This window comes from Choloepus didactylus, chromosome 5 (assembly GCF_015220235.1).
Source record: "Choloepus didactylus isolate mChoDid1 chromosome 5, mChoDid1.pri, whole genome shotgun sequence".
In the NCBI taxonomy this organism is placed as follows: Eukaryota; Metazoa; Chordata; class Mammalia; order Pilosa; family Megalonychidae; genus Choloepus; species Choloepus didactylus.
In genome coordinates this window covers 160,604,844-160,631,940 of record NC_051311.1, presented here as the reverse complement: position 1 = coordinate 160,631,940, position 27,097 = coordinate 160,604,844, and the positions used below count along the sequence as shown (strand labels likewise).

The 27,097-nt window shown below is 39.1% G+C and overlaps 2 protein-coding genes across 5 annotated transcripts in view; one reads left to right on the top strand and one right to left on the bottom strand.

Annotated features, from left to right (window-relative positions):
- The window catches only part of SUN3 (Sad1 and UNC84 domain containing 3), a 39,635-nt gene extending 21,303 nt beyond the window's left edge, over positions 1–18,332 (bottom strand). Inside the window, exons 1-2 of one of the 3 annotated variants that reach the window (XM_037837208.1) lie at positions 18,306–18,332; positions 1,068–1,129 (exon numbers count right to left, since the gene is read on the bottom strand). Coding sequence is in view for 2 of the 3 variants with exons in the window: in XM_037837209.1 (XP_037693137.1) it covers positions 1,068–1,129; positions 3,774–3,895 (184 nt within the window). In the remaining variant the exon portion in view is untranslated. Of the gene's footprint in view, positions 1–1,067; positions 1,130–3,773; positions 3,929–18,305 lie in introns of those variants that run through there. The other 2 variants (XM_037837207.1, XM_037837209.1) reach the window with 2 other exon arrangements.
- Positions 1–27,097, top strand: part of C5H7orf57 (chromosome 5 C7orf57 homolog) — a 102,053-nt gene that overhangs the window by 27,711 nt on the left and 47,245 nt on the right. The window contains exons 1-3 of one of the 2 annotated variants that reach the window (XM_037837210.1): positions 18,463–18,682; positions 18,832–18,903; positions 21,755–21,940. In XM_037837210.1, coding sequence (XP_037693138.1) covers positions 18,849–18,903; positions 21,755–21,940 — 241 coding nt within the window. In that variant the 5' untranslated portion in view covers positions 18,463–18,682; positions 18,832–18,848. Of the gene's footprint in view, positions 1–18,462; positions 18,683–18,831; positions 18,904–21,754; positions 21,941–27,097 lie in introns of those variants that run through there. The other variant, XM_037837211.1, reaches the window with a different exon arrangement.

Sequence of the window (27,097 nt, the reverse complement as noted above, 5' to 3'; positions counted from 1 at the left end):
GTAATGGTACTGTAAACAATCGAAAGTACGATTTGTTTTGTATGACTGCGTGGTATGTGAATATATCTCAATAAAATGAAGATTAAAAAAAAAAAAAAAAAAAAAAAAAAGCAGACTCTTGCTCCGGAGAAGCTGAGAGAGGACAAATATCCCAAGTGCAACTAGGAGTGACATTTTTGAGGAACTGCAGCCTAGAGAGGAACATCCTGGGAGAAAGCCATTTTGAAACCAGAACTCTGGAGCAGACACCAGCCACATGCCTTCCCAGCTAACAGAGGTTTTCTGGACACCACTGACCATCCTCCATGAAGGTACCCAGTGTTGATGACTTACCTTGGACACTTTGTGGCCTTAAGACTGTAACTTTGTAATTAAATAAACCCCCTTTATAAAAGCTAATCCATTTCTGGTGTTTTGCATTCCAGCAGCATTAGCAAACTAGAACAATCACAAAGAAGCATCACTCAGAATTCTGCCATATTATAAAGGACTATTTCATGGCAATAACCAGGTTGAACCCTTGATTTTAAAGGGAATGGTGCTTCAAGTTGTCAGTATATTAAAGAGCAATTTTCCAGCATAGTGGGGTTTGTGATTTGTGATCTTGGCAAGTCAGAAAATGACAAGCTGCATGCTCAGGTGTAATTTCTTAGGAAATGGTGTGATGAGTAGTTTCTTTGGCCTTTACTATCTCCCAAGCTGAATCACTCAGGTTTAGAAAAGGGAACTTGTGTGATGTGTTTCCAATAAAAATTTTAGGATTTCTTAACTTTAAAACAACTTCTGTATCTGAATATGGTTAAAAGGGAAATTTTTAGATTATATATATATATATGTGTTACTAAAATAATTTTAAAAACAATAAAAAACAAACAAAAAACCTCTGTGATTTTAAGAGAAATAAATCACGTCCTAATTTTTCTATAAAGAAGACTGTGTTATTTTTAGAATCAGAAATAAAAGACAAAAGAAGATGTATATGTTAGGATGTCATCCTGTTGAGGTCTTTCTCACACACAGAGATATCTGTGACATGGCTTTAAGGATCATTGCTTAGAAAGACTTACCTACAAGTAGAAAAAGCAAAATAAACATCACACTTATGGTAATCTTCCATGATCGAATTACCCTAAAAAGAGCAAAAAATAAATAAATAAATAACAATGCAATAAAAACATCACCATTAACCTTTAATTTGGGCCTCAAACTACCACTACAATCAAGTCAACATATTTGCTTATTCTCATTTTTGCTTATTCTAAATTAAGCCTGTGAATTAATTTAAATACTATTCCAGTATCTTTTAAACTGACTGCAATTAGTTTTCAGGACAATGTTTTCATACACACACACACACACACACATACACATACACACATATCCCCCACTTACACAAACATTACTCTTATGCTGTTACATTCCAATTTATATATCTTTAAATGCTTATAAGAAGAAAACAAAGGAGGTAGTCCTAGAGATCTGGAATATGGAATGAGCAGAAAAAAAAAATAGAAAGAAAAATTAGAGTCAGATTTCATGGAAGTTAGGCAATTAGGTATTAAGCTAGAGAATAATGGCAATGAACAACTATCTGATCAAATTCTTTAACCTATTCATAACCTTTTCCAACATCTATTGAAGTATAGCATATATGCAGGAAAGAGCACAAATCATAATTGTGCAGCTGAATGAACCTACACAAAAGGAACATATCCATGTAACCTCACCCAGACCGAGAAAAAGGGCATCCCAGCCCCTCAGGAGCCTCTCTTGTGCCCCCATCAGACCCTATCCCTTCAGCTTCAGTTGTTTATCTGTTGGTTCCTAACTGGTGTCCGTCAACTGAAAGGCACAATTCCCTATGCCAGGTCTACCAAAAAATGGCTATGAAAGTGCCCTTGAATCTGGAAGCTACTTGATTTATATTTAGATATATGTATTTCCTTAAATTCTGACCATTCTTTAAAAATATGTGAAAATGTCAGTGAACAGATAACCTATATTAATTATTTTAAGTTGGTTGACCAAAAGATGTCCGAACGTACTTTCTCAGTCATCTGCTCCTGAGCTATGTTGTCAGTGGGGCCTTGGGAAACTACAGTTTCAGGTTCAAAACAAACACCACAGGAGTTACAGACCAGACTTAGTAGGAGCCACCCAATTTCCTCCAGTACAGAACCTTTAGGTAGCTTATCTCCCTGCATATAGCAATCGTGCTTATTAGCCATCCAGGGTTATAAGACACGATGCTAAAAGCGACTGAGAGAGTTTACTCAAACCTATTTTCTTCCCTCCAGGAAAGTGTATTCTTGAAACAACCATCACCCTCTATGTATTGGCCATGATGGGGGCAAGTTGGGGAGTCCACTCTCTAAAGAGATTATTCAAAGGTTGACTAAGGCCCACAAGAGTCTTCTTGACGGACTGAATTAAATGACAATTATTCCGTTACCACACTTACCAAAGATTTATTCAGTTGATAACTAAAAAGTTTGGTTGTCAGTCTTGGCTTTGCAAAGTTGCAAAACCCCAACTGTGCCTTCACCCAGTTTGTGGGATTCGGCCATTTGGGGTGGGGGTTGGGGTGTGAGGAGCAGGCTTTGCTATTGTTGAGATGATTTTCAAATGTTGCTCTTCTTGAACTAATGAATTTGTAGCAATATTTAAATGTTTAATGCTAGTTGGATTTTTGTGCAAGTTCTCCATGGTTGCCATTGGAATGGTTATTTCCTTACTTTCTGATTTTTCGTTTCCCAGCTGGCAGGGCTAAGGGGGAAGGTATATAGGATAAGCCTCTGGTCTTCTGTCCCACCCAAGTGGGCTGGGCTTCCCTGATGTCTTCTTAAAGTCTATAGCCAATGTTCTAATTGGAGGAAACGTACATATTTTTAGCTCAAAATCTGTATCTACTAACATAGACTGTCTAGTCAAGGATTGAACAAATACCACTCTTTGCCTAGAGCTAGGGTAAGCACTGTGCACCAGAGACTGGACAGGCTAGCTAAAAACCCTAAACAACAGAGCATCAAACAGATACTTGGACACAAAATAGCCAAAAGTGGGAAGCAACCGAGGTGTCCATCAATAGATGAATGGATAAACAAAATATGATACATACACACAATGGAATATTATTCAGCCTTAAAAGGGAATGAAGTTCTGATACATGTGACAACAACGATGAACACTGAAGACATCAGATACAGAGGGAAAAATATTGTATGATATCTCCCAGAAAAAGCAGATTCTTAGAGACAGAAAGTAGATTGCAGTTTACCAGGGGTGGGGGTGGGGGATGAGGAGTTATGAATGGGTATGGGTTTCTGTTTGGGGCGAAGAAAATGTTCTGGAAAGAGCAATGAAAATTATACATTATCAACATATTTAACATCACAGAATTGTACATTAAAAATGGTTAAAATGACTTGTTGTAGTCTGTATATTTGACCACAATTTAAAATGATGAAAGAAAAGTAAACAATCTGTGGAGTTTTAAGTTAAAATATTTTGCTGCTGCAAACATTCATTTTTTAAAAAAAGAATGGCTTCTCTTTCAAGGTCCTTGACCCCAGTCCACTGTAACTCATCTAAATACCATTTACATGGACGATAGCATGCCACAGAAAACAGAGTGATCGAGAGAAATGCAGAGGAAACAGTTTGAAAAGGAGGAAGGCCTCGATTTGGTTATTCTCCCAGTAAACAGCGTGCAGGCCACATGTGGCATGGGTAAGGAGAGGATCTTATGGAAAGAATTCTGCAAAGTTACATACCAGTTTGTGTCAGGGTTTTCATGCTCTGAGAGCATAACATTAATACTCGCTCGACCGAGGGCTTCTTCTGAACAACCTCTAAAGAACCTGGCACCCCTTCTCGACTTGGGCCTTCCACTCATTTTTCCCCACTGAGTAACCAATAGCTGGTACAGTGAAGAGTACTGTTCAGTTTCTCTTTTCTATTTTATGGAAAACACAATGTGATGCATAATGATTGCTGTTGTGGTTGTTTTCTCGTTTGTTTGTTTTGCTTTACTTCTCCAGGGTGCTTCTCCTTCAAGGGAGAAACTGTGAGTGAGCCAATCTTGAAATGCCTCTGATTCTTCTGTTGCATCACCCTTCTGTGATACATCACAATGGTGAATAGCTGCCTGGTAATATATGGCCGTGAATAAATACTTCAAATATATTATTGAAGCATGGTTTAAACACATTAAGTAAGATCAAGGTCTCCCGTGTACCTGGTACTCTGACATAACAGAACTGGATGTCTTACTGTGCTTGTTTCAGTGCTTGTGTTTTTAATCTATACAATACAATGGGAGGCCGCCCCCAAATACCAATCGCCAATCTCACTCCTCTCCTTTATTACTCACAAGTAGTTGCAATAAAAAAAAAAACAAAAAAAAAAACTGATATATATATCATTCCAGTGTATTTAAAAAATATTTTTACTTAGTAAATATGTATATATAAGTAGCACTGTTTTCATGCTTTAAACTTGAAATAAATGATATGCCACACTCATAAATGATAGGCCCATTCATTTTTGGGGGGGTTATTTATTTTTATTTTTATTTGTTTAAATGCAATTTTATTGAGATCTACTCACACACCACATAATCCATCCAAAGTATACAATCAGTGGCTCACAGTATCATCATATAGTTGTGCATTCATCGCCACAATCAATATTCAAGCATTTTCATTACTCCAAAATAAAGAAAAAAATATATATATATAAAGAAATTAAAAAAGAACACCCAAATTGTCCCATAGCCCTTATCCCCCTTATTATTTATATATATTTTAGTCATTATTTTATTACTCATCTGCTCATACACTGGATAAAGGGACTGTCAGTCACCAGGTTTTCATTATCACACAGTCACACAATAAAAGCTATATAGTTATACAGTCATCATCAAGAATCGAGTCTTCTGGATTACTGTTCAACAGATTCCAGGTATTTCCTTCTAGCTTTTCTAATACACTAGAAACTAAAAAAGGGATATCTTTATAATGCATAAGAATAACCTTTAGCCACTGAAGCATTATTTTGTTTCATTTCTTTTCCCCCTTTTGGTCAAGAGAGTATTCTCAATCCCACAATGCCAGGGCCAGGCTCATCCCTGGGAGTTATGTCCCTCATTGCCAGGGAGAATTACACCCCTGAGAGTCATGTCTCACTTAGGGGGGGAGGGTAGTGAGTTTATTTGCAGAGTTAGCTGAGAGAAAGAAGCCACATCTGAGCATCAAAAGAGGTTCTCTGGGGGTGCCTCTTAGGTAAAATTATTGGTAGGCTTAGCTTCTCCTTTGCAAGAATAAGTTTCATAAGGGCAGACCCCAAGATCAGGGGCTTGGACTTATTAAATTGAGATTCCCTAATGCTTGCAGGAATATCAGGAATTCCCCAGGTGAGGAAGTTTAATATTTCCACAATTTTTCCCAGTCCCTCAAGGGGACTTTGCAAATACTTTTTATTTTCTGCCCAAAGTACTTTGGGGTGCATCAGCATTGCCCATTATTTTAAGTGTTCTCTAGAATTCTATTATATATACATCACAATTTATTTGTCTTTCTTCTATTGATGCATAATTAGGTTGTTTTTAGTATTTGACAATTCAAATAATTGCTTACTGTATCCTCTTGAATAGGTGTCTTTATGAACATTGTAAGGGTATCTCTAGATACACACCTAGAAATGGAATTGCTGGATGGAATGAGCTAATATATTTGGGGTGTAAAATTCTAGGCTGACAGTTATTTTTCTGTCAGCATTTGGGAGATACTACTCCATTGTCTTTGGAATTTATCATTGCAGATGAGAATTCTATCTAACCCCCCCCCCCCTTTTGGCAATTTGTCTCTTTTTCCTCTGGTAATTTTAAAGATATTTTAGTTATCCATGATGTTCTTCAGTTTCACCAGAGTGTACAGTTTTTATTTTTTCAGTTTTGTTTTTTCTACTTCAGAGGGCCCTTTCCATTTGAGTTCATGTGTATTACTTCAATTCTGGAATATTTTCAGCTATGAGTTCTCCAAATATTGCTTCTCTGCCATTTCCTCTATTTTCTTATAAGGTCCATCTATTGACATTTGTGAATTCCTTTTTTTTTTTTTTTATCATCATTTTATTGAGATATATTCACATACCATGCAGTCATACAAAACAAATTGTACTTTCGATTGTTTACAGTACCATTACATAGTTGTACATTCATCACCTAAATCAATCCCTGACACCTTCATTAGCACACACACAAAAATAACAAGAATAATAATTAGAGTGAAAAAGAGCAATTGAAGTAAAAAAGAACACTAGGTACCTTTGTCTGTTTGTTTGCTTCCCCTACTTTTCTACACATCCATCCATAAACTAGACAAAGTGGAGTTTGGACCTTATGGCATTCCCAATCCCACTGTCACCCCTCATAAGCTACATTTTTATACAACTGTCTTCGAGATTCATGGGTTCTGGGTTGTAGTTTAATAGTTTCAGGTATCCACCACCAGCTACCCCAATTCTTTAGAACCTAAAAAAGGTTGTCTAAAGTGTGCGTAAGAGTGCCCACCAGAGTGATCTCTCGGCTCGTTTTGGAATCTCTCTGCCACTGAAGCTTATTTCATTTCCTTTCACATCCCCCTTTTGGTCAAGAAGATGTTCTCCATCCCACGATGCCGGGTCTACATTCCTCCCCAGGAGTCATATTCCACGTTGCCAGGGAGATTCACTTCCCTGGGTGTCTGATCCCACGTAGGGGGGAGGGCAGTGATTTCACCTTTCAAGTTGGCTTAGCCAGAGAGAGAGGGCCACATCTGAGCAACAAAGAGGCATTCAGGAGGAGACTCTTAGGCACAAATACAGGGAGGCCTAGCCTCTCCTTTGCAGCAACCGTCTTCCCAAGGGTAAAACTTATGGTAGAGGGCTCAACCCATCAAACCACCAGTCCCCTATGTCTGTGGTCATGTTAGCAACCATGGTGGTGGGGTAGGCGAATACCCCTGCATTCTCCACAGGCTCCTCAAGGGGGCACTACATCTTTTTTTTTTTTTTTCCTTGTTTGTCTTTTTCTTTTTTTTTTTTTTTTAACTTTCCCTTCTTTTTTCAAATCAACTGTATGAAAAAAAAAGTTAAAAAGAAAACAAACATACAATAAAAGAACATTTCAAAGAGACCATAGCAAGGGAGTAAGAAAAAGACAACTAACCTAAGATAACTGCTTAACTTCCAACATGTTCCTACTTTACCCCAAGAAAGTTACATACTATAGCAACATTTCAGTGAACTTGTTCCTACTACATCCATCAGAAATTAACAGACCATAGTCATTTCTGGGCATCCCCAGAACGTTAAATAGCTTATCTGTTCTTCTTGGATTATTGTTCCCCCTTCCTTAATTGCTCTCTACTGCTAGTTCCCCTACATTCTACATTATAAACCATTTGTTTTACATTTTTCAAAGTTCACATTAGTGGTAGCATATAATATTTCTCTTTTTGTGCCTGGCTTATTTCGCTCAGCATTATGTCTTCAAGGTTCATCCATGTTGTCATATGTTTCACCAGATCGTTCCTTCTTACTGCCGCGTAGTATTCCATCGTGTGTATATACCACATTTTATTTATCCACTCATCTGTTGAAGGACATTTGGGTTGTTTCCATCTCTTGGCAATTGTGAATAATGCTGCTATGAACATTGGCGTGCAGATATCTGTTCGTGTCACTGCTTTCCGATCTTCCGGGTATATACCGAGAAGTGCAATCGCTGGATCGAATGGTAGCTCTATATCTAGTTTTCTAAGGAACTGCCAGACTGACTTCCAGAGTGGCTGAACCATTATACAGTCCCACCAACAATGAATAAGAGTTCCAATTTCTCCACATCCCCTCCAGCATTTGTAGTTTCCTGTTTGTTTAATGGCAGCCATTCTAACCGGTGTTAGATGGTATCTCATTGTGGTCTTAATTTGCATCTCTCTAATAGCTAGTGAAGCTGAACATTTTTTCATGTGTTTCTTGGCCATTTGTATTTCCTCTTCAGAGAACTGTCTTTTCATATCTTTTGCCCATTTTATAATTGGGCTGTCTGTACTATTGTCCTTGAGTTGTAGGATTTCTTTGTATATGCAAGATATCAGTCTTTTGTCAGATACATGGTTTCCAAAATTTTTTTCCCATTGAGTTGGCTGCCTCTTTACCTTTTTGAGAAATTCCTTTGAGGTGCAGAAACTTCTAAGCTTGAGGAGTTCCCATTTATCTATTTTCTCTTTTGTTGCTTGTGCTTTGGGTGTAAAGTCTAGGAAGTGGCCGCCTAATACAAGGTCTTGAAGATGTTTTCCTACATTATCTTCTAGGAGTTTTATGGTACTTTCTTTTATATTGAGATCTTTGGTCCATTTTGAGTTAATTTTTGTGTAGGGGGTGAGGTAGGGGTCCTCTTTCATTCTTTTGGATATGGATATCCAACTCTCCCAGCCCCATTTGTTGAAAAGACCATTATGGCTCAGTTCGGTGACTTTGGGGGCCTTATCAAAGATCAGTCGGCCATAGATCTGAGGGTCTATCTCTGAATTCTCAATTCGATTCCATTGATCTATATGTCTATCTTTGTGCCAGTACCATGCTGTTTTGGCAACTGTGGCTTTATAATAAGCTTCGAAGTCAGGGAGTGTAAGTCCTCCCACTTCGTTTTTCTTTTTTAGAGTGTCTTTAGCAATTCGAGGCATCTTCCCTTTCCAAATAAATTTGATAACTAGCTTTTCCAAGTCTGCAAAGTAGGTTGTTGGAATTTTGATTGGGATTGCATTGAATCTGTAGATGAGTTTGGGTAGAATTGACATCTTAATGACATTTAGCCTTCCTATCCATGAACATGGAATATTTTTCCATCTTTTAAGGTCCCCTTCTATTTCTTTTAGTAGAGTTATGTAGTTTTCTTTGTATAGGTCTTTTACATCTTTGGTTAAGTTTATTCCTAGGTACTTGATTTTTTTAGTTGCTATTGAAAATGGTATCTTTTTCTTGAGTGTCTCTTCAGTTTGTTCATTTCTAGCATATAGAAACATTACTGACTTATGTGCATTAATCTTGTATCCCGCTACTTTGCTAAATTTGTTTATTAGCTCTAGTAGGTGTATCGTCGATTTCTCAGGGTTTTCTAGATATAAGATCATATCATCTGCAAACAATGACAGTTTTACTTCTTCTTTTCCAATTTGGATGCCTTTTATTTCTTTGTCTTGCCGGATTGCCCTGGCTAGCACTTCCAGCACAATGTTGAATAACAGTGGTGACAGCGGGCATCCTTGTCTTGTTCCTGATCTTAGAGGGAAGGCTTTCAGTCTCTTACCATTGAGTACTATGCTGTCTGTGGGTTTTTCATATATGCTCTTTATCATGTTGAGGAAGTTTCCTTCAATTCCTACCTTTTGAAGTGTTTTTATCAAAAAGGGATGTTGGATTTTGTCAGATGCTTTTTCAGCATCTATTGAGATGATCAATTGATTTTTCCCTTTCGAGTTTTTAATGTGTTGTAATACATTGATTGTTTTTCTTATGTTGAACCATCCTTGCATGCCTGGAATGAACCCCACTTGGTCATGGTGTATGATTTTTTTAATGTGTCTTTGGATTCGATTTGCAAGTATTTTGTTGAGGATTTTTGCATCTATATTCATTAGGGAGATTGGCCGGTAGTTTTCCTTTTTTGTAGCATCTTTGCCTGGTTTTGGTATTAGATTGATGTTAGCTTCATAAAATGAGTTAGGTAGTGTTCCATTTTTTTCAATGTTTTGAAAGAGTTTGAGTAAGATTGGTGTCAGTTCTTTCTGGAAAGTTTGGTAGAATTCCCCTGTGAAGCCATCTGGCCCTGGGCATTTATTTGTGGGAAGATTTTTGATGACTGATTGGATCTCTTTGCTTGTGATGGGTTGGTTGAGGTCTTCTATTTCTTCTCTGGTCAGTCTAGGTTGTTCATATGTTTCCAGGAAATTGTCCATTTCTTCTACATTATCCAGTTTGTTGCCATACAGTTGTTCATAATATCCTCTTATAATTTTTTTAATTTCTTCAGGATCTGCAGTTATGTCACCTTTTTCATTCATTATTTTGTTTATATGGGTCTTCTCTCTTTTTGATTTTGTCAGTCTAGCTAGGGGCTTGTCAATCTTGTTGATCTTCTCAAAGAACCAACTTTTGGTGATATTTATCCTTTCTATTGTTTTTTTGTTCTCTATGTCATTTATTTCTGCTTTAATCCTTGTTATTTCTTTTCTTGTACTTGGTTTAGGATTGGTTTGCTGTTCATTTTCTAGCTTCTTCAGTTGATCCATTAGTTCTTTGATTTTGTCTCTTTCTTCCTTTTTAATATATGCGTTTAGTGCTATAAATTTCCCCCTTAGCACTGCTTTTGCTGCATCCCATAGGTTTTGGTATGTTGTGTTCTCATTTTCATTCGTCTCTATATATTTAGCAATTTCTCTTGCTATTTCTTCTTTAACCCACTGATTGTTTAGGAGTGTGTTGTTTAACCTCCAGGTATTTGTGAATTTTCTAAGTCTCTGATGGTTATTGACTTCTAATTGTATTCCATTGTGGTCAGAGAATGTGCTTTGAATAATTTCAATCTTTTTAAATTTATTGAGGCTTGTTTTATGTCCCAGCATATGATCTATTCTGGAGAAAGTTCCGTGAGCACTAGAAAAGTATGTGTATCCTGGTGATTTGGGATGTAATGTCCTGTGTATGTCTGTTAAATCTAATTCATTTATCAGATTGTTTAGGTTTTCAATTTCCTTCTTGGTCTTCTGTCTGGTTGATCTATCTATAGGAGAGAGTGATGTGTTGAAGTCTCCCACAATTATTGTGGAAACATCAATTGCTTCCTTTAGTTTTGCCAATGTTTCTCTCATGTATTTTGTGGCACCTTGATTGGGTGCATAGACATTTACGATTGTTATTTCTTCTTGCTGAATTGCCCCTTTTATTAGTATGTAGTGGCCTTCTTTGTCTCTCAAAACATCCCTGCATTTGAAGTCTATTTTATCTGAGATTAATATTGCTACACCTGCTTTCTTTTGGCTGTAGCTTGCATGAAATATTTTTTTCCATCCTTTCACTTTCAGTTTCTTTGTGTCCCTGTGTCTAAGATGAGTCTCTTGTATGCAACATATTGATGGTTCATTTTTTTTGATCCATTCTGCGAATCTGTATCTTTTAATTGGGGAGTTTAATCCATTTACATTCAACGTTAAAACCGTGAAGGCATTTCTTGAATCGGCCATCTTATCCTTTGGATTATGTTTGCCATATTTTTCCCTCTCTCTATTAATATCCTTTATTGTACCCATACCGAATCTCTTTAGTACTGAACCTTTCTCCAAGTCTCTCTGTCCTGTCTTTGTTTCTCTGTCTGTAGGGCTCCCTTTAGTATCTCCAGTAGGGCAGGTCTCTTGTTAGCAAATTCTCTCAGCATTTCTTTGTCTGTGAAAAATTTAAGCTCTCCCTCAAATTTGAAGGAGAGCTTTGCTGGATAAAGTATTCTTGGCTGGAAATTCCTCTCACTCAGAATTTTAAATATATCGTGCCACTGCCTTCTCGCCTCCATGGTGGCTGCTGAGTAGTCACTACTTAGTCTTATGCTGTTTCCTTTGTATGTGGTGAATTGCTTTTCTCTTGCTGCTTTCAGAACTTGCTCCTTCTCTTCTATGTTTGACAGTGTGATCAGTATATGTCTCGGAGTGGGTTTTTTTGGATTTATTCTATTTGGAGTTCGCTGAGCATTTATGATTTGTGTATTTATGTTGTTTAGAAGATTTGGGAAGTTTTCCCCAACAATTTCTTTGAATACTCTTCCTAGACCTTTACCCTTTTCTTCCCCTTCTGGGACACCAATGAGTCTTATATTTGGACGTTTCATATTATCTATCATATCCCTGAGGTCCATTTCGAGTTTTTCAATTTTTTTTCCCCATTCTTTCTTTTATGCTTTCATTTTCCATTCTGTCATCTTCCAGGTCACTGATTCGTTGTTCAACTTCCTCTAGTCTTGTACTATGAGTGTCCAGAATCTTTTTAATTTGGTCAACAGTTTCTTTAATTTCCATAAGATCATCCATTTTTTTATTTAGTCTTGCAATGTCTTCTTTATGCTCTTCTAGGGTCTTCTTGATTTCCTTCATATCCCGTACTATGGTCTCATTGTTCATCTTTAGTTCTTTGAGTAGCTGCTCTAGGTGTGTCTCTTCTGGTCTTTTGATTTGGGTGCTTGGGCTTGGGTTATCCATATCGTCTGGTTTTTTCATATGCTTTATAATTTCTGTTGTTTTTGGCCTCGTGGCATTTGCTGACCTTGATAGGGTTCTTTTAGGGTTTGTAGACCAGTTGAAGTCCTTATCTCTAATTTATCAGATCTACAGCTTCGTGGAGTACACTTTCTCTAACTAACCAGCAGGTGGCGTCCACGAGCCACCTGTTCTCCACAAGCCAGATCTCCCCTGCTTAGCCTTTTTGGTGAGTGGGGGAGTGAGTCTTGTGGGGCCCAATTGGTGTCCCAAGCTTGCGTGTGTAGTTGGTGTTGCCTGCCCTGTATGTGGGGCGTGTTTCTGGGCAGTCGGGGAGGGGGGGGTGGCCCTAACAATCAAATCTCCCTGATGATCCTAGAGTTTTAAAGCTACTGCAATAGTCTAATCCTTCAGTTCAGTCCTGCCACAGTTTGTCTCTGCCACTGACCCACAAGTCTTTGGTATTGGCGTATGGCTCCTGAGACTTGCAAGTGTGCCCCTCTTCCAGGCTGTGCACCCCGGGTCCTCTGTTGAGGGATGACTGTGCTATGTCACAGGTGAGTGACGTCACCCCAGGGCAGTTCTGGGCTGCTGGGCTGTGTTGGGAGGCTCCCAGTCTGTTCAAATGATGGCTGAATGGGGCTCTTTTAATTCACACTGCTCCCCCTTCCCAGCTCTGGGACATTCAGCTGAGGTTGCAGGGAAGGCTAATGTCCACGCCCAGTTTTGTGGTGTGTGCCTGTTATTTGAAGCACTTCCGTCACACTGGGTTGTCTGGGGCAGCTCTGGGCTATGGGGCTGGCGATGGGCAGGAGTGTTTCCTGTCCACCAGGATGGTGGCTGTGAGCGGACACCCCCCTTTTCTTGGGAAGTTGTGTTGTTTAGTGAATTTTCTCAGCCACTGGATTATTGCCTTTTGTCTCAGAGCTCTCTTAGTTCTGCTCTTGACTTGACGTGCCCAAATTTCAATTCTTTGAAGCTTTCTGTATTGAGCTTCTTAGAGTAATTGTTTTAGAAAAAGCAAAAAGGATTTAAAAAAAAAAAAAAAAAAAAAAACGGCCCTCCTCAGAGATCTAATGGGTTATTGAAATGCTAATAGACAAAGCAACCAGGGCCATTAAGGAAAGGTGCACAGGGCAGAGAGATCAGCCTTGCTTCGGGATTTGCATATGCGCCTCAAGGCCTGATCTCCGCCCTTCCCCTTTCTGTGTTCACCAGAACTCCAAAAATCCTCTGCTTTTATTTTGGAGTTTTTCGTGTTGTTTTTTTTCTATGCCTGTCTCCTCTCTGCTGGGCTGGCTGCTCTCAGAGTCTCTGGTGTCTGGTCTCAGTCTATCTATGGTTGGAGTTTGAATCAGTAGAATGAGTTTCCGATAAGAGCAGCCACTGCAATTCTCCCTTCTCCTTCCTGGAGCTGACAGCCCCTCCTCCCCCGGGACTGAGCCTGGCAGGGAGGGGCGCGGGTCCCCTGGCCGCAAAAACTTACAGATTTCACTGATCTCAGCAGTTCCACGTTTTCATGAGTGTTGTATGAAGTATGCCCAAAGACAGATTGCTCTGTGGTGTCCAGTCCACGCAGTTCCTGGCTTTTTACCTACTTTCCTGGAGGAGTAACTAAAACATACAGCTCACCAGTCTGCCATCTTGCCCCGCCTCTGTGAATTCCTTTTAATTTATACTCCACACATCTCAACTCTTCTCTCATATTCTTTTTTCTTTCTCTTTTTACTCTAGGCTGATTTGGGGGAAAATTCATAAGTGCTCTTTTCCAATTTACTAATTTTCTCTTTGACTCTGTAACGTCTAAATCTATCCCAAGAAGTCCCAAGATTTCTACTTTTATACCCAACGGTCCAAAATTCAAAAGATAGAAAACGGCACATAGTAAAGTGGTTCCTTTCTATCCTGCTTCTAACTTCTACCTAACTGTTCCCTCCCTCCTAGTATCCATGTTATCATTTTCTTCTATTTCCTTTCAAAGATGTGATATGCAAATTCGTGTGTATATGAATACACATACATATATTCGTTCCTTCACATTATTAAACTAAATGGTAGCTCATTAAAAACAGTGTTCTGCATCTTGCTTTTTTTTTCACTTAAAAATATATCTTGGAATTCTTTCCAATTTAGTATAAGCTTCCTCATTCTTTCACAGCAGGATCATGTTTTATTGTATGAATGTTCCATAATCTGTTTCACCTGTCCTATATCGATGGGCATTTTGATATTAAAAACAATGTGTAACTAATAATTTAAGTTATTCTGTATACATGTGACTATAACTGTAAGGAAATATATACCCAGAGGAGGAATTATGGTGTCAAAATATATGTGTAATTTTGATAAATATTGTCTTTTCCCTCTGGAAAGACCCCACCAATTTATATTCCCACTAGGAATACGTGAGAACTTACTTCACTGCCTAGTCACCAATATTTTGTGTTACCAAACTTTTTAATTTTAAAATCAAACAGATTTTTAAAAACTGTTTCCATTTGCTTTCTGTTGAGTGACTTAAAGCATGCTTTTTTTCCCACATATCCTCCTGCATTCTGTATTTTTTTGGTCTGCCTACTTTTGTTTCATTTCTGCCTTTTGTTTGAAAAATTTTTAAAAATTAATATCACTGTTTTATTTTATTTCTTTAAGTAGCTTATATTTAATTTAAAAGCCTTTTCAGATGACTTTAAAAAAATCAATCTGGAGACCATTCATTTTCTGATTGTTCATTATGTTGATTGTTATCTTACTGTTCAGCTTCCTTCTGAGATCTAGAATGTTGGTCTGCAGACTTATTTTTTTTTAATTCAATTTTACTGAGATATATTCACATACTAGACAGTCATCCAAAGTATACAATCAGTTGTTCACAGTACCCATCATATAGTTGTGCATTTGTCATCCCAATCTATTTTTTGAACATTTTCCTTGTACCAGAAAAAGTAAAAGTAAGAATAAAAAATAAAAGTAAAAATGAACACCCAAATGATCTCCCCCATCCCACCCTATTTTTCATTTAGTTTGTTGTTCCTATTTTTCTACTCATCCATCCATACACTGGATAAAGGGAGTGTGATCCACAAGGTTTTCACAATCACACTGTCACCTCTTATAAGCTACATTGTTATACAATCATCTTCAAGAGTCAAGGCTACTGGGTTGCAGTTTGATAGTTTCAGGTATTTACTTCTAGCTATTCCAATTCATTAAAACCTAAAAAGGGTTATCTATATAGTGCACAGGAATGCCCACTGGCGTGACCTCTCGGCTCCATTTGGAAACTCTCAGCCACTGAAACGGTTTCATTTTGCATCCCCCTTTTGGCCAAGAAGATGTTCTCACTTCTACGATGTCTGGTCTAGATTCATCCCTGGGAGTCATATTCTGCATTGCCAGGCAGAATTACACCCCTGGGAGTCAGGTCCTACATAGTGGGGAGGGCAGTGAGTTCACCTGCCGAGTTGGCTTAGCTAGAGAGAGAGGGCCATGTCTGAGTAACAAAGATGCACTCAGGGGGAGACTCTTAGGCACAAACAGTAACGAGCTTCATAAGGGCAAGTCCCATGATAGAGGCTTGGAACAATGTTCTGGTTTGCTAATGCTGCCTTTTCACAAAACACCAGAAATGGATTGGCTTTTTAAAGGGGGTTTATTTGGTTATAAAGTTACAGTCTTAAGGCCATAAAGTGTCCAAGGTAAGTCATCAACAATTGGGTACCTTCACTGGAGGATGGCCAATGGTGTCCGGAAAACCTCTGTTAGCTGGGAAGGCACATGGCTGGCATCTGCTTACTCCCAGGTTGTGTTTCAAAATGGTGTTCTCCAAAATGTCTGCATCAGCTTCCAACAGCCATCTTCAAAATGTCTATCTCAGCTACTGCTAACTGTGCACTCCTTCTGTCTGAGCTTTTATAGAGCTCCAGTGAACTTATCAAGGCCACAATGAATGGGCAGGACCACACCTCCATGGAAATACTGAATCAGTAAGCTCCAACCTAATCCACACTAATACATCTGCCCCCCACAAGATTGCATTAAAGAATGTGGCCTTTTCTGGGGGACATAATATATACAAACCAGCACAGCACATCAAACCGCCAGTCCTCAATGTTTGTGAGAACATCAGCAACAATCTAGGTGAGGAAGCCCAACACCTCTGCATTTTCCCCCAGCTCTTCAGGGGGGCCCTGCATATATATTTTTATTCTCTGTTCAAATTACTTTGGAATGTGTCGCGATTTCACACTAACCTATGCAAACCCACCAGGTCTCACTTCCTATTAAAAGTTCCATGTAATTATGGTATTTGAACAAACTGTACAATTTAACTTGTTTGGGAAACACAGATCTCGCACAAACTAAACATCTCTTCCCTTGGTGCAGACTTATTTTGAGTGAGGGTTTCCCACTTCCACTGCCATTTCTGCTCCTCCTCCTTTGTTGGAGATCCCCTGGCTCCTAGGGTTGTTAAATATTTTTTCTTTTTATATTTTATCTATTATTATATATTTGGAACAGGAGCATGCTTCAGAATACAAACCCGAAATGCTACCTTTATCAGAAGATGCTTAACATATATTTTATAATCAATATTGTGTCAACTGATCTTTCAGTTTCTTACCTGGAATTGGGTTATTTGGTTGTTTTATGGTTTTTGTTGTTGTTGTTTGGCCTACGTGGAAATTCCTGATAAGACACGCTGCATATTAACTTTTCTGTCACCAGCCCTGCTTGGCTAGGCTCTGGGAGACCTTCCACTGCAGGACCATCCCAGCCCAGTTTTTGGCTGCTCCTCACTAAACAAGGAATCATAGAAGTATCTCATTCATACCAAAAGTTTGAGTAGGCATATCTTAGTTTGCCAGGGCTGCTATGACACGTACCACACTGACTTGTAGCTTAGACAACAGGAATTTATTGGTTCACATTTTTGGAGGCTGGAAGTCTAACATCAAGGTATCAGCAAGACTATGCTTTCTCCAAAGTCTGTAGTGTTCTGGTGACAGCAGTACTCCGTCATGTGGTGATCTCTTTCTCTGGCTTTTTCTACTTCTTTCTGGTTTCTACTTCTGTCCATGTCCAATTTCCTTTGCTTATAAGGACTTAAGTCATATTGGAACAAGGTCTACCCTCATTCAGTGTGGACATACCTTACCTAATGAAAGCGTGTTCAAAGGTCCTATTTATAAATGGCTTCACAGCTCAGTATCAGGAGATAGGATTAGAGCACATCTTTGTGGGTGACACAATTCAATCCCCAACCAGGAACAACAGGATTTCTTAGACCTTCCCCATTGGCAGCTTGTTCCTCTATAATTCTCACACTGAATTAGCTCACACTGGACAAATTAATTACCTCCATTATTTGTCCAGGTTGACATGAAACTTTCTGGATAACAAAAGTTTTCTCCCACTGACAATAGCCGTAGCTACCGTCTTCTTATTGGCAGCACCAAATGGTATGCCAGATACTCTGCTTCTTGTGAAGCACGATTCATAATATAATCATTGTACTTTTTGTAGCCCCCCCCCCAATAAAGGTCACATTAAAGTCAAGTGTTCAGAATTCACAACGCTATTTGGTAGAAACATGGTAAAGTGACTTTTGACTTAAGAAACAGAACTATTCTTGAAAAAATAAGATATTAGGAAAGACCATTACAGGACAATTTCATCATTGATGCACAATTGACAGAAATGTCTATTTGCCAGGTTTTCCCAAAGACCTATTAGTCTTTGGCTTTTTTTTTTTTTTTTTTAATGCATTACATAAACAGGAGATTTGCGAGGCAATCTCTGCCTAAAGTTATGCATTTTTTGCTAAGTGAATAATCACTCCTACATCTGTTCGGTTAAAATCATATTTTTATATACTGCCACTCTTTTTTTCCAAGATGAGACAGCTTATTAAGGAGTGCTTGTAAAACGTGGTAGATGCTACTAGTTTTTCAGGACGCTTTGCAGTAAGTGGTATTCCCAGTTGGAAAGGAAGGGGAGCACGAGAGCCCCTGGAGCACTCACCTCGTCCTCGTCCCCGTCCCCGTCCCGGCAGCAAGCGTAGCCCCGCCCCCGACCCAGCGCGGTCCCACCCCACCCCCGGCCCACGCAAGTCTTCTCGCCCAGTCCCCGCCTGGGGCAGTTGACAGGCAGCACCCGCGCCCCGCCCCTGCCGTGATTGGCTAGTTGCCGCGTCTCAAACTTCTTGGATTGGCTCCCGGCGCTCCCACCTGCGCCCGCGGGAGTTGCAGACTGGCCGTTGCCCGGGCGACGCGTGTTGTTGTGGTTCTGCCGCCCGCGTGCTGCCTGTGCGGAGCTTGTCGCCACCTCTCCATGTACAAACAAACTCCAGCCTCTCCACGCCGCCGCCCTGCACTCTCAGGGACACTCTCCGCGAGCAGGTGAGCTGGGGCGGCGGGTCGGGTATTCTGGCCCACCTGAGAGCATACCAGGCCCGCCGCCCCTCCCGCGGAGCTCTTGGTTACTCAGTTAACAGGAGGGGCTTAAAGTACGTGAACACCCTACTCAGTGATCTTTCTCTTCAAAACAGCTCTCAGAGATCTCAGCATGAGAAACACGAGCAAGGAGCTGCATGGAGCAACCAGCCGTTATGCTCCCTGTGGTGAGTACCTTTCTGGAGCGCTTGGGACAATGGGCACACTCAGGTATCCTGGAGCCCCGAAAGAAGCAATGTTCATTCACTCTGATTTTATTGGGTTGGTCATGAATCCAGCATCTTGTGTGTGTGTGTGTTTGGGCAAAGAGAAGCGGATAAAACTAAAAAGATTTATTCTAAAGAAACCTGTGAGACTGTCCCAGTGCCCGTGTAAGGCATAAAGGGAGAATTTGAGAAAATATTAGTTTTGTTTTTCTTTATTTTCAATGAGAAAACCAATGCTGTGTACTGTTGCCTTAGTTGTTGGATCAAGAGGATTTCTTTGAAATTTTCTTTATAAGAGTTTAACCCTCTATAACTCAGTTTTGTTTTTTTTTCCCGAATGCTGACTTCTGAGCTTTTTTTTTCAGCTTTATCCCTACCTGTTTCACTGATTTCCTGTCTCTTGCTACCAGTTTACACCCCAACCGAGTGAAGTATATTTCCTCTTTTCAGTGGCTGGGTAACAGGAAACAAGAATTCAGTGGAGATACTTCCTTCCTACAGTTCACATAGTCCTGGGACTTCTTATTTACCAGAGGTTGACATTGGAGAGAAGAGAAAGAAGAAGATTTGGAATACTGTCATCCATTTTTTTTGTTTTTGTTCCTCTCCCTCTGTTGAAAGCGGGTAGAGAAGCAGGTCCTGGAGCTTGGCTGGGAGAGACTGAGCAGGAAGCTGGGCTGGCATGCTGGAGTTGTTTACATCTGAAAAGAGAGAGGAACTGGGAGATGAAGGGTGGAGCAAGCTGTGGGAAGAGCCTTTGCTAGGAGGCCTGGCCTGGTCCCCTGGGCCCAGCTTGTGCTCTCCAGACTTTCTGTGACTTCTCTGGGCCTTAGTGGCCTCATCTTGTAAGAATGACAATAATAAAAGTCAAAACGGGGAAGGCACTGTTCTAAACACTGTGTATGTTTACTAACTCATGTAACATCATTAAACTTGTTTTGAGGGTTGAGGACACTGAGGCCCATGAGGTTCTAAGTAACTTGCTCTGGGTCACATACTTAAATTGCAGTGGGGCCCACAGCCTGTGCTTGTAACACCCCCCTCTCTGGTTGCCACAGCAGCCTAAAGACAGGGGCCTGTGCTCAGAAAACACTGCTGTGGCTTGGAGACCAGAAGAGCTGGGCTCAAGTTGTTGTTGAGAGATCTTCAGTGTGATTCACCATGTCTTATAGGCTCTGTTTTCTCATTTATAAAATGAGGGTACTAATACCAGTACGTGAAGACATGGGGAAGGCTGTATAATGAAAATCCATATGGTAGTAAACGATCTGGTGTCATAGAAGTACTTCTAATTTTGAGTGATAAAAGCTAAAAGATAATTTTTGTCTATTTGACTCTGTGTGTGTGGGTTTTTTAGGTGGTGGCAGCTGATTCTTACTGACTGGTACCCTTGTTTCCTGAGCTCCTTTGGCATGTTTTTCTAAAATGACCGACAGGAGTAGAGTTCACTGCGTGCCTGAAGCATGCAATAATGAGAAGGTAGAAGGTTCACTGTTCTCTGTGGATTAATTAGTAATCAAAACCCAGAGAGGAAAAGTAATGCAAGAATTAGTGCCTTCCCTCTAAAAGAAAATATTTGAGTTCAATAGGGTCAGCACATAAAGCTGCTAAACTCTTATTTTTAGTTCTTAAATTGATTCTCTGTGATCATTTGTGCAGTTCTTTAAAACTGTCCTGGTGGGTTTTTCCTTTTCAAATAATGTTGATTCAGGTAATTAATATACTTTAACTATTTCAAAGATTTTCCATGCTAAATACCATTCATTTTTATGTAGCGAACCCAGCTATAGTTCTATGTAGGAATCAGATGTCTAAGCTTTTAACTTTAGAGGATAGTTGCTTCTTGTTTATGGGAGAACCATTTACTTACGTGAAGTGATGTATTCAACACCCAGTTTCCTGTATACCTACCAAGAGCAGGACATTGTGCTAGATTCTGACACTCATGAATTTGTTGACGGTAAATTCTAGTTAGTGTTAAATATACTGAATCATTGCGGCACATTCATTGCATCTTTTGTATTTTATATTATTCCTGGATTTTGTTTCCAAAGTTTCATTCAGCTGTGATATTTTTCCTTTTATTTGGACTTCTGCTTAATTTGACGCACAGAGTTTCCTAAGAGTCCTACTAAAAGTCTCCAGAGAGTCTCATGGGGGGTCACAAACCAGAACTTAGAAATCTGCTCTCCATGCCCTGAGCTGACAAGGCCACTTAGGCAACCTGATCACTTTGTCAGGCCTATGACCTGCTTCTCTGCCCAAGGACGCTGCCCACTGGGCTCAAATCAGGGTGGAGAGGAAGGACAGCGAGTGAGTTGTCCTTATTTTTCCTCTCCTCCTTCCTTCTCCCACACTACTGTACCAAGCTCTGTCTTCGTGAGTCCCCTTCCCTATAGAAATTCCACACCCGTCATCTATTCACACCAACATTTCCATTTATGGGGATGCTACTTGAGGTTTTCCTCAGTCAACTTAGGGGTAAACAATGGTTTGCCACAAGTAGTTGCTCTAACAAAGCTACAGTTTCCCCTTCCCTTGTCTCTTTTCTGTAACATCTGGAACTTTTAATTAAGTGACTGAGTTACTGATAGTGTTATGATTCATTACATAGTATTTGAGAGAGAAAAGCGTTTTTCCATGCTAATGTACTGTGTGGCATGTATTGCCCCTAATTGGATTGTCTGCACAGGACAATCTTATGGCATAGAAGACATTCTCACTCATGCGCCTTTTGGGAAGGGAACCAAACCAAACTGTGATGTTAATGTGTACATCACAGCGCTAACTTTGGCCTTAACTCTTTTTCCAGATTGGTATTATCATCTTCCAGCAAAGCGGTCTGAGAAGGCAGTAGAGGCCCCACCAGCATCCCAGATCCCGGGTCTCAATGATTTGGGAGAATCACACAATGGGAATACATTTGCGACTCGCAGATACTGGATAAAAGAAACAGACTCAGAATATGTCAAGCTGGCAAAACAAGGCGGCAGGCCTGGTAAACATATTCACTTGCTTTGCTTAATTTTCATTTGAGTATCTTAGCTTTGTGAAGGGGAACAATAGGGTGGTTTTTTTTGTAATCTCCTCATTATAAAAATATTACTATAAAATCTGTAATTTTTGTCCAATGCCTTTGGAAATACAGATGGTTATTCCTTCTTTCCCATATGTATGGTCAGTTCTGCTAGAGTTCAGAATGTCTATAAACTTCATGATTTGCTAATTTTTAGGACAAGTTAAATCAAATAGACTTTGAGTTCAGGGAATTTAATTTCTGGGATTTTTTTTCCAAATGATAACTTTACAATGATTGAAACCCATTTTGTTTTCTAATTGCAAAGAGAAACTCCAGAAGTTACCTACTTCAACAGAGAATTTGTCTTTGGACTCTTTTTTTTCTTTCATTAATTAGAGAAGTTGTAGGGTTATAGCAAAATCATGTAAAAAATACAGGATACCACACTATTAACACTTTGCATTAGTGTGGTACATTTGTTACAACTGATGAAAGCATGTTTTTATAATTGTACAATTCAGTATAGTCTGTGGTTTAACTTAGGGTTCAGTGTTTCTGTTCTGCAGTTCCATGGATTTATTTAAAAATTTTTAATTCTGGTAACATATATGCAACCTAAAATTTCCCCTTTTAACCACATTCAAGTATATAATTAGGTGCTGTTAAATGAGTTCACAGTGTTGTGCTACAATCACCACCATTCTTTACTAAAAATTTTTCCATGGTACCAGATAGAAACTCTGTATATTTTAAGGCTTAACTTTCTATGCCTTCCCCACCCCTCCCCCAGTAACCTGTATTCTAGATTCTGACTCTATGAGTTTGCTTATGCTAATTTCATATCAGTGACATCATACAATATTTGTCTCTTTATGTCTGGCTTATTTCACTCAACATGATGTCTTCACGGTTCATCCATCTTGTTACATGAATCAGAGCTTCCTTCCTGTTTACAACTGAATAATATTCCATTGTGTGTATATTCCACATTTGTTTATCTATTAATCAGTTGATGGACACTTGGGTTGCTCCATCTTTTGGCAATTGTGAATAATGCCGCTATGAACATCAGTGTGCAAATATCTATCTGAGTTCCCGCTTTCACTTCTTTTGGGTATATCCCTAAAAGTGGGATTGCTGGGTCATATGGTCATTCTATACTTTCTGAGGAACCACCAAACTGTCTTCCACAGTGACTGTATCGTTTTCCATTCCCACCGGCAATGAATGAGTATTCCTGTTTCTCTACATCCTCTCCAACATTTGTAATTTTCCATTTTTTTTTAAATACTAGTCATTCTAGTAGGTGTGAAATGGTATCTCGTGATTTTGATTTGCATTTCCCTGATGGCTAATGATGTTGCTCCTCTTTTCATGGGCTTATTGGCCACTTGTTTATCTTCTTTAGAGAAATATCTATTCAGTTCTTCCGCTCATTTTTAAATTGGGTTGTTTGTCTTTTTGTTGTTTAGTTGTAGGATTTCTTTATCTATTCAGGATATTAATCTCTTATCAGACATGTGGTTTCTAAATATTTTGTCCCATTGTGTAAGTTGTCCTTTCACTTTCCTGGTAAATTCCTTTGAAGCACAAAAGTTTTTAATTTTGATGAGGTCATGTTTATCTATTTTTTTCTTTCGTTGCTTGTGCTTTGGGTGTAAGCTAAGAAACCCTTGCCTAACTCAAGGTCCTGAAGATGCTCCACTAGGTTTTCTTCTATGATTTTTATAGTTCTGGCTCATATATTTAGGTCTTTGATTCATTTTGAGTTGATTTCTTTTTTTTTTAATGGTATGTCCTAGGGGGTTCTTCTGGTTTGCTAATGCTGCTGGAATGCAAAACACCAGAAATGGATCAGATTTCATAAAGGGGGGTTATTTGGTTACAAAGTTACAGTCTTAAGGTCATAAAGTGTCCAAGGTAAGTCATTAACAATCAGGTACCTTCACTGGAGGATGGCCAGTGGTGTCCAGAAAACCTCTGTTAGCTGGGAAGGTACGTGGCTGGCGTCTACTCCAGAGTTCTGGTTTCAAAATGGCTTTCTCCCAGGACGTTCCTCTCTAGGCTGTAGTTCCTCAAAAATGTCACTCTTAGTTGCTGTTGGGGTGTTTTTCCTCGCTTAGCTTCTCCGGAGCAAAAGTCAGCTTTCAACGGCCATCTTCAAACTGTCTCTTATCTGCAGCTTCTCGCTCTGCTCCTGTGTATTCTTCAAAGTGTCCCTCTTGGCTTTAGCAAGGTCACTCCTTCTGTCTGAGCTTATATAATGCTCCATTAAACTAATCGTGGCCCATGCTGAATGGGTAGGGCCACAGCTCCATGGAAATTATCCAATGAAAGATCTCGCCCACAATTGAGTGATCACATCTCCACGGAAACATCCAATCAAAAGTCTCCAACCGAATCAACACCAATAGTTTCCTGCCCACACAAGTCTGCATCAACGATAATGGTGTTTTGGGGCGCATAATGCATCCAAACCAGCACAGGGGTCAACCTTCATCCTTTTGTAATTGGAGAGCCTATTCTTTCCCAATTGAGTGTTCCTTTCCCCTTGGCCAAAAATCAATTGGCTGTAAATGTGAGGGTTCATTTCTGAGCTCTAAATTTAATTCCATTAAATTAGTACAAGTCTGACCTTGTACTAGTACCATACTGTTTTGATTATTGTGGCTTTCTAGTAAGTTTTAAGATTGAGAGGTGGGAGTCCTCCAACTTCGTTCTTCTTTTTCAAGATGACTTTGGCTATTCAGGGCCTCTTACACTTCCAAATAAATTTGATAATTTTCTTTTTCATTTCTGCAAAATAGGCTGTTGGAATTTTGGTTGGTATTGTATTGAATCTATAAATTGCTTTGGGTAGAATTGATGTCGTAACAATATTTAGTCTTCCAATCCATGAACATGGAATGTCCCTCCATTTATTTAAGTCTTTAATTTCTTGTAGCAATGTTTTGTAGTTTTCTGTGTTCAAGTCCTTTACATCCTTGGTTGGATTTATTCCTATATGTTTGATTCTTTTGGTTGCTATTTTAATGGAATTTTTTTCTTTATTTCTTCTTCTGATTGTTCATTGCTAATGTATGGGAATACTACTGATTTTTGGGTGTTGCCTTTGTACCCCGCTACTTTTCTGAACTCATTAATTAGCTCTAGGAGATTCGATGGGGATTTTTCAAGATTTTCTGTAATAGGATCATGAAATCCACAAATAGGGAAAGTTTTACTTCTTCCTTTACAATGCCTTTTATTTCTTTTATTTGCCTCATTGGTCTGACTAGAACTTCTAGTACAGTGTTGAATAACATTGGTGACAGTGGGCATCCTTGTCTTGTTCATAATCATAGAGGGAAAGCTTTCAGTCTTTCACCATTATGTATGATGTTAGCTGTGGTTTTTCATATAGGCCCTGTTCCGGTTTGCTAATGCTGCCGTTATGCAAAATATCAGAGATGGAGTGGCTTTTATAAAGGGGGTTTATTTGGTTACAAATTACAGTCTGAAGGCCCTGAAAATGTCCAAATGAAGGCACCAACATGAGTATACCTTCTCTGAAGGAAGGCCAATAGCATCTAGAAAACCTCTGTTATCTGGGAAGGCATGTGGCTGGCATCTGCTTGCTCCCAGGTTGCACTCCAAAATGTCTCTAGGCTTAGCTTCTCAGGGCAAACTCTGGACTAGTATCTCCAAAACATCAACAAAAGTCTGCTTTCAATGGCTGTCTCCAAAATGTCTCTAAATTGCAGCGTTGAGCTCCTTCTGTTTGTGAGCTGTTTTATAGAACTCCAGTGATTAAATCAAGACCCACGCTGAATGAGCAGGGCCACACCTCCATAGAAACAATCTAATCAAGGTATTACCCACAGTTGGGTGGGTCACATCTCCATGGAAACAACCTAATCCTAAGATTCCAACCTAATCAACACTAATTCGTCTACCCCTACCAGATTGTATTAAATGTGGCGTTTTAGGGAACATAATACATTCAAACTGGCTCAGGCCCCTTATCATGTTGAGGAAATTTTTAACTATTCCTTGTTTTCTACGTGTTTTTATCAAGAAAGGATGCTGGATTTTGTCATATACCTTTTCTCCAGCAATTGAGATGATCACATGGGTTTTTTCCATCATTCTGTTAATGCAGTGCATTACATTAATGGATTTTCTTAAATTGAACCTCCCCTTGCATACCTGGGATAAATCCCATTTGATCATGGTATATTATTGTTTCAATGTGCTGTTAATTCTGGTTGCTAGTATTTCATTGAGGATATTTGCATCTACGTTCATAAAGGATATTGGTCTCTAATTTTCCTTTCTTGTAGTATCTTTATCTGACTTTGGTATGAAGATGATCTTGACCTCATAGAATGAGTTAGGGAGTGTTCCCTCCTCTTAAAATTTTTGGAAGACTTTGAGCAGGTTTGGTGTTAATTCTTCTTGGAATGTTTGGTAATATTCCCCTGTGAAGCTATCTGGTCTTGGGCTTTTTTTGTTGGAAGGTTTTTGATTACTGATTCAATCTCTGTACTAGTTACTGGTTTGTTGAGATCTTCTCTTTCTTCTTGAGTTAGTGTAGGTAGTTTGCATGTTTCTAGGTATTTGCCCATTTCATCCTAGGTCATCTGATTTGTAGGTGTATAATTGTTCATAGTATCCTCTTAGTTTTTATTTCAGTGGAGGGTCGATAGTAATGTCCCCCTTTCCATTTCTGATTTTAGTCATATGTGTTCTCTGTCTTCATCAGTCTAGCTAAAAGTTTGTCAATTTTATTGATCTTGTCAAAAAGCCAACTTTTGGTTTTGTTCATTCCATTGTTTTTTATTCTCTATTTCATTTTTCTCCACACTGATTTTTATATTTCCTTCCATCTGCTCACTTTGAGTTTAGTTTGTTCTATTTCTAATTCTTCCATTTTTGATGTTAGGTCTCAGATTTGAAAGCATTCTTCTTTTATAATGTAAGCATTTAGAGCTATAAATTTCCCTCTTAGCACTGCCTTTGCTTTATCCCATAAGTTTTGGTATGTTGTATTTTCATTTTCATTGACCTCAAAATATTTCCCAGTTTCCCTTGTGATTTCCTCTTTAACCCATTGGTTATTAAAGACCATCTTGTTTAATTTCCACATGTTTGTGA